The following is a 17068-nucleotide window of genomic DNA, read 5'->3' on the forward strand; positions in this document are numbered from 1 at the left end:
AGAGCTCTTGTAAGAAGGACAGTATCACTGATACGTCACAGGAGGCCAGGTTTTCGCCATGGTCTGAACACCATGCGGAGAACACTGACCACATGGATGTGAAGAGGCGTCTTGTAGACGGAGCTCTAGCCTGTGAAATAGTGTCTAGCACACGGTCAGGGAGTCCCGTGGGTTCCTGTTGAGCGGCCAAAGGTGTAGAGCCCACAGCTCTGGGTGTGGGTGCCAAATCGTCCCACCCGCTTGAGAAAGGAGATCCCGTCTCAGAGGGACGGACAATGGGGCCGCAGTCAGCATCTGTGACAGGTTGGCTATCCAAAGATGGTTTTCCCAAAGTGGGGCCACAATAAAGACCTCTGCATCTCTGATCCCTGACCCGCCTGATTACTTGGGGAATCAGAGGAATCAGAGGAAAAGCGTAAAGAAGACGGTTGGGCCTGTCCTGGGCCAATGCGTCCTCGGTCTTGGAAAAATATGTTGGACAATGAGAGTTGTCTCTTGTGGCAGAGGTCAATTTCCACCTCGCCAAAGATGTCCCATATCTGTCTGCGGGTGAAGCCTCCACTTCTCTGAGGAGACTCTGCATCCTGACAGCATGTCCAAACCCCTGTTCAGTTTGCCCGTTAGCTTGAAGAGTCGAGTCGTTGACAGCCCGCCTTGGTGATTTATGTATGAGGCCACCATCATGCTGCCAATATTCGAGGGGGCGCTTGTGTAACAGCCCGGGCTCCAGCACTGGCGATGCTCCTGCCATAAGGCCCAGCAGCTTCTGGAACATTTTTAGGGGGCGAGAATCACCTATTTTGTAGAGCCACCGCACGCTCCTTCACCATCGTTGCCATCATTGTCACCGAATCGAGCACTGTTCCCAGAAACATTATCCATTGGCTGGGAGACAGCAAACTCTTGGCAAAATTCACCCGGAGCCCCAGGAATTCCAAGTGGCTGAGGAGCAGGGTTCTGTAACTCAATGCCTCCCCTTCTGACTGAGCTACAACTAGCCAGTCATCGAGGTAATTGAGAATGCGGATTCCCTTCTGCCTGAGAGGAGAGAGAGCCGCATCCATGCACTTTATAAACGTGCTAGGAGCCGAAGACAACCCAAAGGGTTCAGATGTCTTAGATCAAGGATGGGGCGCAGCCCTTGAGTGCTCTCATTGTGCACTGAAGCCAGCAAATACATTTATATCTTGCACAAAAATGCACAAAGAAATTATGATTTTTAAGAAAAAAATTCCAGGATTTTTCTCCATATAATGGACTTCAATAGGGACCAATGGGCTTGCATTTTCGGTGCAGCTTCAAAGTCTATATATAGACTATACATCCTTTCTTTTTTTGGTCTATGCTCTATCTACCTCATGTAGTTTCAAGCCTATGTGTCACATGATCAGGATCCACAGTAATGCATATTTAAGAGTTTTAATTACTGTATTTCTACCAACAGTATCATCATAAAATACAATATTTGCAAACATAAAAACTAGATAATTTAGCTTTTGTATATATATCAGTACACTCTTGGCTGACACACTCACAACATGTGAGGAATATCAACACACATCAATCATATCAACAGGAAACACACTGAACAGGAACAAAGGTGCTTGAGCTCCCCCTTTTTCTCTACAGTTTCTCAGGATGTAAACGCTCTTCTGTGACTATTTACACTGCAGCCACGTGTTAATGCAACTTTCTCCATCCATGCAGCAGCTGTAAGAACCGGATTAACATGCAATGTGTTTCCTCAGGGGGCTTTGGTGAGCAAAGACAAGTGAATAGACAAATAAAAGTGCTAAAAATGTCATATTCATGAACATGCAAAATGCAAAAAAGAACATCAGCATCATCCAAATAAAAAAATAAAATCTCATAAAGAAACATCTAGGATGACCAGCATATTTTAAGATATGAAAACGTTCACTTCCGTAATGCATCTATATAATTTACTGTAATTCCCAGTTGCTCTATTACATGATTTTTCCGATAAATTTTCTGAATGCAAAATATAATTTCTTATTTTTTCTTTTAATTTCAGTGGTGAACTCTAAGGAAGCTTGTTTCCTCCTCTGGATAAAAAAAAAATAATAATCTGAATTTCAAGATATAAACTCAGCATTGTGCAAAATATTAAGAATTGTGATGTAAACAGAGAATAGTGAGATATAAACAGAATTGCACGATATAATTGCAGAAACATGAATGCTGAAATTGTGATATAAAAACTCACAATTGTGCGAGGGAAAAAGTTAACTCTAAAAATACAAACAAGTTTCAATAAAAATCTGAACAGTTTGTGTGAGATTCTCCATGACATCATACTCTTCATATCCATCAGACACTTACTAAACATCACAGAAAACATCTCAAAAAGCCTAAATAAAATCTCTCTCTCTGCGTTTCAGAATAAACCCCTCAGTTTTTTTTCTAGTGGTCTATTAAAACATAAATCCAGTGAAAAAGAAACATAAGGAAAATAAGTCTTGGGATCATCTTGTCAGTTATTTCATGTAGTAAAAAGTTAAATGATTTGATGTGTTTCCTCTACAAAAATAATTACTTTGGTCCTTATTTCTGATTATTGTGATATAGCACAAATCCTCGGACACACTGGAGACACGGTGAGGAGGATCGTGCTCTAGTGTCCTGAGTGTGTGTGTGTGTGTGTGTGTGTGTGTGTGTGTCACATGGTCACTCGCAGGCCAGTTTGCTGTCGAAGCTGGACAGGCCGATAGCAAAGGCCTGCAGGGCACACATGGGGTAGTTAAAGTCCAGAGTGAAGATGTCCTCCGCCACACGACCAAACTGCATCACGATGTATTCAGCTGAAAACACAACAATCACAACAACACCCCGAGACTGAGCATGAGAAACCTACCTGGAAAAGTCCATTACATGAATAATATGTGCAATATATGATCTAATTTGATTTATATATATATATAAATAATATTTTTGCTTTTTAAATGTAATTTGGTACAAACTTCTTATAATACATATTTTTTTAAATTATTAATTAATTTTATTTCATCTTATTACCAACATTTCTCATTTTAATTTAGATTATGTGTTCAAAAATAACTATAACTATACTATAAATAAGACGTATATAAAAAATAAACATTTCTAATACAACTTTAAAATTACAGATATTTCAACTAAAATAATAAATAAAGAATATATGACAATAAAAATTAAAATAGAAAATAAAATATTCAATGATGCAATATTTCTCATTTTCATTTAGTTTAATGTGATTTATGAAAATAACAAACTAAAACTGAAATATAAGGAAATTAAAAAATGACTACAACAACTTCAAAATGACTAACATAAAAAAAAATAACAAATTCAAAATATTATCTATATGTAATACAAAATAGAAAATAAAAAGTAATACAAATTGTATACATTTAAAAAATAAAATAAAAAATAACTACAATAAATTAAAAATTACTAACACTTCAACTAAATTTAAAATAAACATAAAAAATATAAAAAGCTAAATCTATATTTTGAATATGATACCCAAATATTTATCATAAAGAATACACACACACATATATAATTACCGTATTTTCCGGACATAAGTCGCACTTTTTTTCATAGTTTGGCTGGTCCTGCGACTTATAGTCAGGTGCAACTTATTTATCAAAATTAATTTGACATGAACCGAGAGAAATGAACTAAGAGAAAACATTACCGTCTCCAGCCGCCAGAGGGCGCTCTAATGCTGCTCAGTTCCTAGACTTATACTTAGGTGCGACTTATAGTGTATATATATATATGAATGTGTGTATGTATATATGTATATGTGTGTTGATGTGTGACAGATGTGAGGTGACTTACGGTCGTTCTCGTGCACGATCTGGAAGTTCTTGACGGAGGCCTGCGTGACCCTGCCGTGGAAGTTGAGCACGTAAGACTGTGTGTCGTCGTTCCACACCGGCGCTTTATTGTGCAGCTCGATCAGATTCTCCAGCGAGAGATTCTGCCATTTACTCAGCAGAGACTCCTGCTCCTGAAACACACACACACACACACACACACATCAGCTGCTGCGCTCATGGTGATGATTTGATTGACAGCTGCGAGCCGAGACACTCACACACGCCGGACGAACCGGAACACGCTCGAAGTTCATGTTCATCCCAGGAATGATGACGGTCATCTTCCGTGGCCCTTTGAAGCCCAGAACATTGGTCTCCTAAACACACACACACACGATAATAAGAAGAGGACGAACCAGTCAGAAACAGAGAGGAACAGAGACACTGACGTAGCAGATGGTGGCGAGCTCCTGCCGAGTGTTGGTCTCCTCCAGCAGCGCTCCGGGGGTTTTCGAGGGGTTCGTGCCGTTATCGTACACCGTAAACTTGGTTCCCATCAGATTCGACCTGCGGGGAACACCGAACACCATCAGCTCAGGATCTACGGACAGCATCTGAGGCACAACATCTGCTCAATCAACATGTGAGGAGCTGGGCAGCGAAGGGTTAACAGCACAAACCTGAAGCCTGTGTTTTTAATAAAACACATTAATTACTCAGTAAAAAATATATGCACAATGTTTTAGATGCCATCCTAAAAAATAAAAAGGCACCTGTGTATTTTCATAATTTATACTGTGAAAAAAATCATATTAGAAATGTTATTTAAAACTTTTATATGAAATTCCTACCGATTTTATACTTAGCTGTATTACTGACATTTTTATTTCAACCTATTTATTATTATTTATTGAAATCTATCTTTCAAAATTTATTAGCTTTTTATTTAAAAGTTTTTTTTTATCATTTACTTTAACATTTTGTATTATTTGTATTATTTGTTAAATTTTTATTTTTATTTAATTAAAAATATTTTTACAGAATTCTTTTCTAATACTACAATTTAGAATATTAATTAATTAAAAAAATTAATTTATAACATTTTAATTATTTATAACTATTTTTATTCATGTATTTTAATCTAATTAAAAAATTTATTTATTTATATATTTATATTTTTGTATATACTTTTTACTTTTTCACGGCCCCCCAACATTCATGCTCAATTTTAATAATATTATTATTTATTTTTACAATTTTTAATTATTTTCAACTATTTTTATTTATGTATCTTAATCTAATTTCGATTTTTTTTAATGTAAATAATTATCTTTTTTTTTTTTTTTACTGTTTTTATTCCCAACTTGTTCACGGCTCCCCAACACTCATGCTCAATTTTAATAAAATTATTTTTACATTTTTAATTATTATATTTTATTTATGTATCTTAATCTAATTTAGATTTTTTTATTTTTATTTAAATAAATATATATTTTTTTATATATATTTTTTTTTTTCACTGCCCCCAACAGTCCCTGTTATAAAGTGTCATGCTCATGTGCTTCCAATTTACAACAGTTTACACTAAAATAAACAGATGAGTGTTAAATATGATCCGATCGTTTCCCGAGTCGAGATGAGACGAAACACACAAGAGAGCACAACCTCAGTTTTCCTATGAAGCTCTCCGCCTCTCGGGACAGATCTGTGGCGTCCACAGAGATCAGATAGTTGGAGGTTTTGCTCTTTTTCCTCTTGCGTCCGGCCAGTAAGAACACCTGAGAGAGAGAGAGAGAGAGGGAGTGAGCGAGAGAGGTTTAACCGTGAGCAGAAGTGATTGTGAAGGATCAGATCACACCTTCTTGCCGTCTTCTCTCTCCAGGTGCATGAAGTACGTGGGATAGAGACCGCGGTCCATGCCCTTCTTGTCCCGTGAGATGCGACACTTGACGGTGACCCCCCTCGGAGCCGGACGGAGCACAAACTCCTCCAGATTATCCACCTCTATGGAGGAGCCCTCGGGCGACGGGGAGCCCAGCGGGACACACTCCTGACGGGACACACACATTTAACGTGATTTTCATCTCTGTCTCTGCGAGCATGAGGAAGGTTCACGAACTGGATGAAACACTTTTCTGTATCCCAGTTCAATGTTCAGAGTTTAATGAACGATCTCTTCTGATTTTAGGCCACTGCAACTTCCAAAGCAGAGCAGTTTATGGCACAAGATTAAACCTGGAGGCAGTGTTACACAACAGGACAAAGCAAAATTGATTTGATCCGCCATTATTATTCAATTTATTCCAAATTAAAATTTTTATTAATTTATCTTAATCTCTTTTTTATTGCTTAAATTAATTTATATTTTTCAAAAAAGAGATAATTTAATAGTATATTATTATATTTTTTATTTATTATTGATTTCAATTGTTTTCAAATATTTTTGTATATGTTTTATTATTTTAACCAAATTTGTATAATTTACTAATCAATTAATTTAACTGTATATATTTCTTAATCTAAAATCATTTTTATTTGTAATATCTTTTAACTTTTAATATTTTATTATTTTGATATTTTTCATTATTTGTTTATTTTTAATCTACTTTGATTATTTATTTATTTTAAGCTACTTTATCATAATGTATTTATTTTAATCAATTTATTTTATATATTTACCTACATTTTCTATACTGTATGTTTTTGTAATATTTATATTTATATTTAAAGCTTCTGTAATTACTGAATCATTGCAGTTGAATATAATACACTCAAATGTTACGCCTGTTATAGTTACTATAATATATAATACACTATATTTGTAAGATGACAGTTATACAATAAGACAGAAAGAGTTTGCTGTAGGACACACTGTAGTATATTCTCATGGAGCAGTGTGTGTGTGTGTGTGTGTGTGTGTGTGTGTGTGTGTCTGACCGTGGTGGATTTGGTGCTGGAGGCCGACGCAGGACGATTGCTCTCTGTGTTCGGCTCTTCATCTTCATCCTCATCATCTTCATCCTCATCCTCACTGGCCTCGTCGTAGTTCATGCTGCCAGACAGTCCTGAGAGAAACAGAGTTTAAAGAGATGAGATGAGAAACAACAGACGAGGACTGCCATTTACACACACACCCCTGAGACACACACACACACACACACACACACAGAGACACAGACGCAGACACACTCACTTACAGACACACACACACACTCAGACTGTGTGTGCTATTCTTGACATTTTTTAAATGTCCCCAGCATTTATTCGGAGATATGACTTATATTAATAAACTCTGTATAGTTCTACAGTGTGTGTGTGTGTGTGTGTGTGTGTGTCTTACCGCGTCTCTCCAGCAGTGTGTGTGTGTCTGGTTCTTCTGCGGAGGGCAGTGAGGTCTGCTGCGGTCGACTGACCGACTGAACCTGGATCTTACAGCACAGATCTGGAGCTTCTGACCCCAGCAGAGCCGCGGGGCCGTCGATGCCTGACACACACACACACACACACACATCTCTTACAATATTATTACCTGTAATCCAGGCAAACACGGAAATTCAAATCTTTTCCCATGAGCTGGTTCGTTTCAGTGAAGAGTTTCAATATACATATACGCGATTATTTTATAAAAGCACCCGATATTGGTGTGAAACGTGTCTTGTTGATGTTGATTAACTTGATGTTTATGTATCTAAAGCATATAAAGTGAATGGACTAGTCTCCATCAGCTCATCTTTTTACATAATTAATGAGAAACGATAAAAACTTTAATTCGGCCTCTTCATTCAAGCTTATTGCTCTTGGGTTTCCTCAGTTCAGTGACTGTTGCAGCAAGTGAAGCGCCGAATGATTCACTCATCACAAGATCAGATTCACCTCTATTTGAACTCATTTTGAGTAAGAGGGTCAGGCGTCTGAAAGGGAGTTCTGATTGAGTAACTTGCTCCAGCCGCAAACGGTTTCAGACGCTTCAGTCTAATTTTAGGTTCCCTTGTTCGCCACAAAAGAACCGGTTCAAAGGAATCATTTGTTCGTGAACCGAGCATCACTCCGGATCGTTTTCCTGACTGTCTGTAAATAATGTATGTAAATAAAATTCAGTTTCTTGCACAGACTGATGATTTCGCTTCATAAGACCTTGATATTAAGACGGATATTAATTCTGTGTCTTTGATTCGATCACAAAGGACCACGGTTGTTTACGTTTGTACTGAAGGAGAGAAGAGTCATGTGCATCTCAGATGGCCCGAGGATAAACGAATCTTTTTTTAAGTGAAGTATCTCTTTAATAAAGCCTCACCGTCCAGGATGATGTCGCTGGCGGTGCTGAGGTGTGTCTCCACGAGCGGGGCTTGTTCTTCACTTCGGCGGGGACGCGAGCGCCGGGGACGTCCCTCTGAGTTCGGCTGGACCATCAGCGGTTCCTGACGCTTTCGCCGCTGCTTCTGCTCCAGGAGCGCCCTCTACAGACACAACACCATTAACACACTGTTGATTATTCAGCGTTTACTAGATGCATGCAGTGCATTTAACAGAGGATCAGACCATTAGAGCAAATATAAAAGAAGGGAGTTAATGGGTTAATGTGGCTTTATAGAGAACATGCAATCAGATCATGAGATGCATTGAGAGAATTATATATCCATCTAAATATATAATAAATCTAAATATTAAATATAAAAACGTATATAGTCTTGAAAAACAAAAACTAAAAGTAATATACAATAAAATATATAATGAAAAATAATAATGTTGTTATTCTTAAAAATAAATATTAAATATAATTTGTCACTAATTGAAAATGAAGCTGAAGTAAAATATAAATATTATTTACATAAACTTAAAAAAGAAAATTTTTCAGAGTGTTAATATTGTCAACTTAAACTATTAAAAAAAAATGTGGTTTATGTTTATTTTTATTGAAATAAAACCAAATAAATAAAATAAATGTACTCTAAAATAAAATTAATTAAATGCACTCTAAAATAAAATTATATAAAAAAAACTTCAAATAATATCCTGTCAACTCGCTGAAATAAAAAAAAGTAAAAAATTACTAAAACTGAAAGCAAAATAAATTAAAGCGAAACATAAAAAGAATAATAACAACATTCAAATAAAAGCTAAAACATTAATACATATTACTGCATAAATAGTACTAAAATAACACTTTTCTATTGTACAATATTAGCAATTTAAGCTACGATATCTTACTTCCATTTGTGTTTTTTCATTATTTTGATGATTATAAAATGTGAAAAACTGTCATACGAAAGCGTAAGCAGGAGCATGCCAATATTTGGCAGCTATTGTAATACAAAGATAACCTTCTACATCTGAGATAAAGAACAGCGAGAGCTCAGTACGGCACAGGAAGTGAACGATAACAGTCAAGCGTCAGGAGGATGAGCAGAAAACACACACAAACCTTACAATAAGTGTAACACTCACAGAAAGAAGTTGACGCACAGTCGCTAGAATCATCCTTACAACAGCAGAACCCAACAGAGTGTGTGTGTGTGTGTGTGTGAGTGTGAGTGTGTGTGTGAGAAAGAAGTGGTGTGAAATATCAGCAGACGACAGACAGGAAGAGAAATGAGAGGCTGATGACACAATGAGAGTTTGAGCGAAGAAAGGTTTCACTTATGACAGACAGAGCCGAGGGGCGGAGTCACAGGAAACAAAACCAGCCAATCATTTCACAGCGGAAGTAACACCTAGACAGTGCTTTCATGTGATTTATTGTGTGTTATTCTGTATTGTGTTTGGATGCGCGCTTTTGTGTTTTATGACGCATGTTATTGTGTGTATTTTGGTGATTCGATATTTGTTGTCGTATTATGATTTATTTATTACTTCTGTGCTTTATTGTGTTTGAAACATGTTATTTTGTGTTACTGTGTTTTAAAGTGTGTTATGTGTTTTCATGCATATTATTGCCAATTGTGTGTTTTTGTGTACTGTATTTATTGTGTTTTGAAGCATGTTATTGTGTTTTGTATTAATATGCATCGTTATGATGCATTTTTGTGTATTGCTGTTTTACTGTAAAAGTTTTTTTTTTGGTATTTATTATTGTGTATTGTGTTTTGAAGCATGTTATTATGCATTAAAGCGTATTATTGTGTTATTGTGTTTTGATGCACATTGTGATATGTATTTGAAATGCATTACTATGTATTGTGCTATTTTGTTGTTGTTTTTTTTGTGTGTGTTTTGATGCATGTTATTGTTTCGATGTGTTTTGTGTTTTGATGTCAGTATTTGTGTTCAGGATGGTTTTGTCGTGTAAATGTGTCTCACCTGTTTCTCCAGTTTCTGCTGTCTGAGGTTCAGACTGTCATCCTCCAGTGTGCTGAAACACAACAAACAACAATAAACACACACACACACACACACACACCTACATCATTTCATTCAGTAGATAAGTTCATAATTTTCACTAATGGCTGAATCTGAAACACATCATTTGACATGTTGAGAGACTGAACAGATGAAGGATGCACTGTGAGTGATTTCACCGGCATCACTCATCCATCAGTCACTGTGTTGCTAGGCAGACAAACCAGAGGAAATCAATGTCTCACAAACATCCTCACGTACACACATCTACACATGACTGCGGGTCTAGAAACACACACCCACACCGCAGAGACCGGAGAAACATTAGAGTGTGGAGCAGAGAGTTTGTTGTACCTGGTCGTGATGATGGACCCGAAGCTGGAGGAACTGGAGGGCCTTTGTTTCCATGGCGATGGCAGACGGATGCGGAGGAGAGAAACACAAGAGAGGAAGAGTCAGTGATGATGAAGATGAGGAACACACACCTGAAGGAATGTTTCGTGCTGACGGAGGTAAAGTGACACACAAGCTGTCTGATGTGATACCTGTGTCACCACGGTTACCAGCATCACCATGATGACTGGAGGGAACAAATCCCCCCCCACACACACACACACACACACTCTCTGGTAGATGCTCTCAAGAAAGAAAGAAAGAAAGAAAGAAAAGAAAGAAGTGCCGTGAGAGGATGTTCTGAGCGGAAACTTCGGCTCTCAGTGGATCTGAAGATCTCAGAGGAGCAACACATCAACCAACACAAACCTGAGCATCATCTCACACACTCCATCCATCTATCCTTCAATATATTGTATCTGTCTACATCTATCCAGGAAGAAAAAAGAAAGAAAGATCAAATGGATGAAATTAAGCAGTAAATATGCAGTGTTGTGTGAGGAATGTGTTCTCTCTTTTCATCTTTCTATCTATCTATCCATGCATCCATCAATATATCCATCTATACATCCATCCATCCAACTCTAACTATCTATCCATCCATCCATCCATCTATTCATCTATCATCCATCCATCATCCAACAATCCATCTATTCATCTATCATCTATCATCCATTCATCCATCCATCCATCCAACTATCATCCATCCATCCATCATCCATCCATCCATCATCCATTCATCCACCCATCCATCCATCCATCCTTCCATCCATCGATCATCCATCAATCATCCATCCATCATCCATCCATCCATCATCCATCCATCCATCTATCATCCATCAATCATCCATCCATCCATCATCCATCCATCCATCATCCATTCATCCACCCATCCATCGATCATCCATCCATCCATCTATCATCCATCAATCATCCATCCATCATCCATCCATCCATCATCCATCCATCTATCATCCATCAATCATCCATCCATCCATCCATAATCCATTCATCCATCTATCATCCATCCATCTATCATCCATCAATCATCCATCCATAATCCATCCATCCATCTATCATCCATCAATCATCCATCCATCCATCCATAATCCATTCATCCATCTATCATCCATCCATCTATCATCCATCTATCATCCATCCATAATCCATCCATCCATAATCCATTCATCCATCAATCATCCATCCATCATCCATCCATCCATCATCCATCAATCATCCATCCATAATCCATCCATCCATAATCCATTCATCCATCCATAATCCATCCATCCATCTATCATCCATCAATCATCCATCCATAATCCATCCATCCATCTATCATCCATCCATAATCCATCCATCCATAATCCATTCATCCATCAATCATCCATCCATCCATCATCCATCCATCTATCATCCATCAATCATCCATCCATAATCCATTCATCCATCCATAATCCATTCATCCATCTATCATCCATCAATCATCCATCCATAATCCATCCATCCATAATCCATTCATCCATCCATAATCCATCCATCTATCATCCATCCATAATCCATTCATCCATCTATCATCCATCAATCATCCATCCATAATCCATCCATCCATAATCCATTCATCCATCCATCATCCATCCATCTATCATCCATCAATCATCCATCCATAATCCATTCCATCCATCATCCATCCATCTATCATCCATCAATCATCCATCCATAATCCATTCATCCATCTATCATCCATCCATCATCCATCCATCCATTTATCATCCATCCATCCATCTTCCATCCATTCATCATCCATCCATCATCCATTCATCATCCATCATCCATCCATCATCCATCCTTCCATCCATCATCCATCCTTCCATCCAACTATCATGTAATATTTTTTAAACGTGTTTTCCCGTCAATGTTTATGATGTCAATAAATGTCACTAAACCCTGCATCCGTTGATCCGATCATTTATTCTGATTCACTACGTTCTTTCGTTCATTATAGAGGAAGTAATGTCCACATTGGGAAACAACAGCAGCGTCTTTCAGGAAATTAAATGAATGCGTGCAAACACACAAGAGTGAACAAACCCCACACACCGCTATATAAAACACAAGCTTTGAGTACGAAGCCATCTCGTGTGTGTGTGTGTGTGTGTGTGTGTGTGTGTGTGTGTGTACCTGTATGACCAGCGGCTGTAAGCGGTCTGAGAAGAGCTCTTCACCATCTCCATGTCGAGTGTGTGTGTGAGTGAGTGAGTGTGTGTGTCTGGGTTTCTCTACCTGTGCAGATCATGAGGGAACACACTCATGACAGCCACAGGTGAGCCTCAGGGCGGCTGATGGTTACTATGGCAACAACACCCCAGAGACGCCCTTTGATGATGGTGACGCTGTCGAGCGTTTGGTGTCACTCTGAAGTGTGAACGCTTCTCACATGAAACACACCAGCCTACGACTGCATTAATGCATGTTTGACATTTGCAATAGAGCATGATCTAAAACTTTTTAACTGTAATTTGGTTTTATAGTATTCCTCAATCAATCTTTAACTGTCCTAACCTTCTCTGAACTGTTATTTGGGACATCTATGCATGTAGACATAGTAACATTCACAGGTTTTCTCAGTTTTCCTCGCTTTGGCTCAACTAATATTTTATTGTTTCTCGAAACAACACGCTCAGATTTCTGAACGATTCGTTTCTTGTTCCTGCTAGCGTTAAACTTCTAATGCATTTAAGCAGACTGCATTTGTTTTGGCCTAAAAGTGCATTTGTCTTCTTTTTGCATAAATGCAAATGACCTGTTGATCAAAACTGATGAGTGCAAAATTCTCAGTGCAAAATTTAAAAAACAAATTTCACCATGTGAGCCATTTTGTAACTTTAATAAGAAGAAATATATATTTAATTTACACAGTGAAGAATATGCAGTGTTTTTATATGTTTGTTTACTTTTTACAATGCATTTTTTGTAGTTTTTCTACTGTAGATATTTGTCCTTTTTCTTATAATAAGTTTCTTATTCTTACTGAACCGCTGTATTCAGTGAACTTGAGTTTTGTTTTTGTTTTTATCAGTTTTTGGTGATCTTGACATTGGTGACAAGAATAATGTAAACTCTTTGGCAGGGTTCAGACGTCTTGCTAAAACACACATGTGGGAGATGAGGAATGAATAAAAATAACAAAAATAAATAAATCAAGCCCATCAATGGAATGTTTGAGTCATGCTCCGAGCTATGACTCATTTCCTCTTTCCATATTGTGAATAATAAATGTGTAACATGTCAGTGTAAACAAGATTTTATGCACCGAGGAGGAAGTTTTGAGGAAGTACTGAACTTTTATTTTAACAAGAAGGAAAGTTTAGAAAGTCAGACTCAGGTCTGCGAGTGGATGGACCGTTTTCAGGCTTTGTGAATGAACTCCTTGAAAATGCACGCTGCGATTGGTGAAGCCAGGCCAGCTGCATTCATCAAAAGAGATCTAGGAGACACACGTGCAAATAGACAAGTAAACACGCTAACATGCATGCTAATACACAGCAAGCCTAATGCGTTTTGTGTCTCTGTGCTGATGGTTATAATAGACCACAACAGTCAGGGTCCAGAAGTAAAATCCTGTTCTTTTTTCCTAAAATTAAAGCATTCAAGACAGATCTACCTTGAGCTTTGAGGTTCTATGATGATAAACGCTTTAGGTTCACTTCATTTTTAAAATACTTATTCAACAGCAATCAGGTTTGGAGAAATGTAGCATTGCATCAGTGTCTCTGCAGTGAATGGGTGCCGTCAGAATGAAAGTTGATAAAAACACCACAATAATCCACAGCACTCCAGTCCATCAGTGAGCATCTGGAGAAGACAAAAGATTCATGTTTGAAACAAATCCATCATTAAGACGTTTTAACTTTAAACTAACACTTCTGGCTAAATCCATAATCCATAAAATAAAATAAAAAATCAGGTTAAGGATTAATTTCTTACAAACACAGCTTTTCTCTTCTCAGGACATTAACTGATGGACTCCTGATGTTTTTATCGGCTCTCATTCTGACGGCACCCATCCACTGCAGAGCATCCACTGATGAGACACTGATGCTGATGATCTACAAATCTGAGGAAGAAACAAACTCACCCTAATCTTTGATGGCATGAGGATGAGTACATTTTTAGCAAATGTTTCAATTTTGGATGAACTATTCCTCTAATCTTAAAGCAAATGCACCAATTACAGAAGTCACTGTAACCATAGAAACAGGAAAAACGTTGTGCAATGATCGCCCACTCCAATGAAGCAATGCAAAGAGAGATTGTCTCTAATTACTCACTCCATATGAACATTATTAACAGCAGAACACACACACACACACACACACACAAATGTTTTTTTTTTTAAGTTGTAGAGAATTTTTTTATTATAACAAAATAAATGCACTCTTAGAAATAATACATTATCATCTTAAAATAACACATATTTAAGCAATAATTTTTAAATGTAATATAAATAAGTTACGATTCTATTAAATTATCAGTTCATGCTTAATAGTGTTATTTAATAGTATTATTTATTCATTGAAATTTATTTTTTACTTGCACAAACATGCGAATTGGTGATTTCACCTAAATAATCAAAAGGAAAGCCAATATGCTGATTAAAATGAATTTTATTCTAACATTTTATCATTGTTTTTAAATCAGTGAAAATGTACAAGAAGTAGCTACCACAAATGCCTGATTAATGCAGAAATATTTCACAATTAAAACAATCAATTATTATTGTGGCATTGCAACAATTAGAACGGGGGCTTGTTATGAAAACAATGTCAAATGGATGTGACTGTAAACTGAAAATATTTGTAAAAGTCCAGTTTTCTGCGGCTACGCTATGACGTCACGCACACGCAGTCATTACGTACGAATTACATCACCGCGAATCTTTTTTTTGCCCGCTCTTCTGGTCTTAATTCAGCTGTCTGACGGGGATCTGTGTGTGTGTTTCGAGTGTTACAGCACGCCCGGAACGCAACAGGACCCACCGAAAAAAAAACAAAGCAAAGTTAGGAAAGATACACACATGCACGCGCACACCGCACTCCCCAAACGCACGTCGCTTTTTGATCATTTCTAAGAACTGTGTTTCCATCGGTGGCTTACCTGCTGTAGTAACTCATGTTTATCCGCCGTTGCTATGGATTCCTCTGCTGCTGCCGCGCCGCGTCCCCGTGCAAGCGTCAGTGACGAGAACGCGCATGCGCACACGGTTACGAATCCTTCGGTCAAAAGCAAGAGCTTGAATACAAATGGAAATCACCCTCTGAAACCTCTATGAAATATATTTTTGATACCTGAGTAATGCTAATTTTAAATTCTGATTGGTCAAGCGTTGCCAAGTAAAATAAAATCCCTGATTTATTGTCCTTCTGTGTTTTTATATTTATTTTAATTTATTTATTTAATGATGAACAATATGCCGATTTTACAGTGAGTAATATAAACAAAGAAAACATTAAATAAATAAATACATTTCGTTTTGACTCAAGTTGGTGGATAGGGAAAAAATGATCTAAACTTCGAATCTCTATTTACAGACGACTCAATAATCGTTTTTAAAATCTGATATCAAATGTTACCTGCAAAATGTTAATAAAAAAGAGAACATAATAAAATAAAACTCGTCCTGTTCTTCAAGTATTATTGTGGGAAGTGTCGCCCTCTATCGGTGACTGGTTTTAATACAGCTGCTGTGGTTTTGGTTTGCTGCTGAGCTTCGATCACGTTCTCAGAACTTCAGCAAACGTTCTAAATGATCAACAAATATTATTCCAGTAACGTTAATAGAACATTCGTTCAAAGGAATCCGTTTTTTAATCATGTTCTCAAAATGTTAGCACAAAAACATTATTTATCATGGAACGTTTTTCTCTGAAACGTTTATCTGGACGTTCTTCTAACGTTTTTAAATTGTTACTTCTTGTTTTAGAACGTTCAGAGAACATTCAAAACAAAAATAATGTTTGTCAAATGATCAAATGGAATGTTCCATTAACAAGATTTATTTTTTTATTTTAAAACATTTTTAAAATATCTTGATGCAAAACATTGTTAGAACTGATTTTTGGGCTGGTGCAGGTCTCCAGCAAAACCTTTGGTGGGGCTGGTTGAGGTAGTTTTATTGATTAGGTTAAAATAATTAGTAAAATAAAAAGATACATCTTAACAAATGCATGGCGTATTATTATACATGTGAATGAAGCGAAAAAAAATACTTTTTGGATAATTTAAACGACAGATAAATGAATTTATATCCTAAAATCTCTACTAGATGGCAGTGTAGAGTATTTTTTTCCTGTTCATCTCAACTATTAACTACACTTGCTTTCATAAGGTTTGTAACAAAGTTCTGATGGTTTTGAATCTTGTTAAACAAGTGATGATATTAGATAGAGTGAATGTGATAATCTGATAGAAAAGTGTATGTGACAGAAAACAGGTGGTTGTTCAGCATT

The 17068-nt window shown here is 37.0% G+C and overlaps 1 protein-coding gene across 2 annotated transcripts; it reads right to left on the minus strand.

The window, feature by feature from the left end:
* Window positions 1-1432: 1432 nt before the first annotated feature.
* On the minus strand, window positions 1433-16477 carry LOC113085074 (tubby-related protein 3-like). 2 transcript variants are annotated; one of them, XM_026255079.1, is made up of 12 exons: window positions 15717-16477; window positions 10521-10562; window positions 10128-10179; window positions 8125-8287; window positions 7168-7311; window positions 6765-6892; window positions 5686-5877; window positions 5493-5605; window positions 4277-4394; window positions 4106-4204; window positions 3847-4018; window positions 1433-2822 (listed from the first exon to the last, which is right to left on the minus strand). In XM_026255079.1, the coding sequence occupies exons 1-12, from the start codon at window positions 15731-15733 to the stop codon at window positions 2689-2691; spliced, it is 1374 nt and encodes a 457-aa protein (XP_026110864.1). In that variant the 5' UTR covers window positions 15734-16477; the 3' UTR covers window positions 1433-2688. The 2 variants fall into 2 exon arrangements, with proteins under 2 accessions (XP_026110864.1, XP_026110865.1); XM_026255080.1 differs by lacking the exons at window positions 10128-10179; window positions 10521-10562; window positions 15717-16477 and adding an exon at window positions 9276-9378.
* Window positions 16478-17068: the final 591 nt, after the last annotated feature.

This window comes from Carassius auratus, unplaced genomic scaffold, assembly GCF_003368295.1.
Source record: "Carassius auratus strain Wakin unplaced genomic scaffold, ASM336829v1 scaf_tig00041264, whole genome shotgun sequence".
NCBI lineage: Eukaryota > Metazoa > Chordata > Actinopteri > Cypriniformes > Cyprinidae > Carassius > Carassius auratus.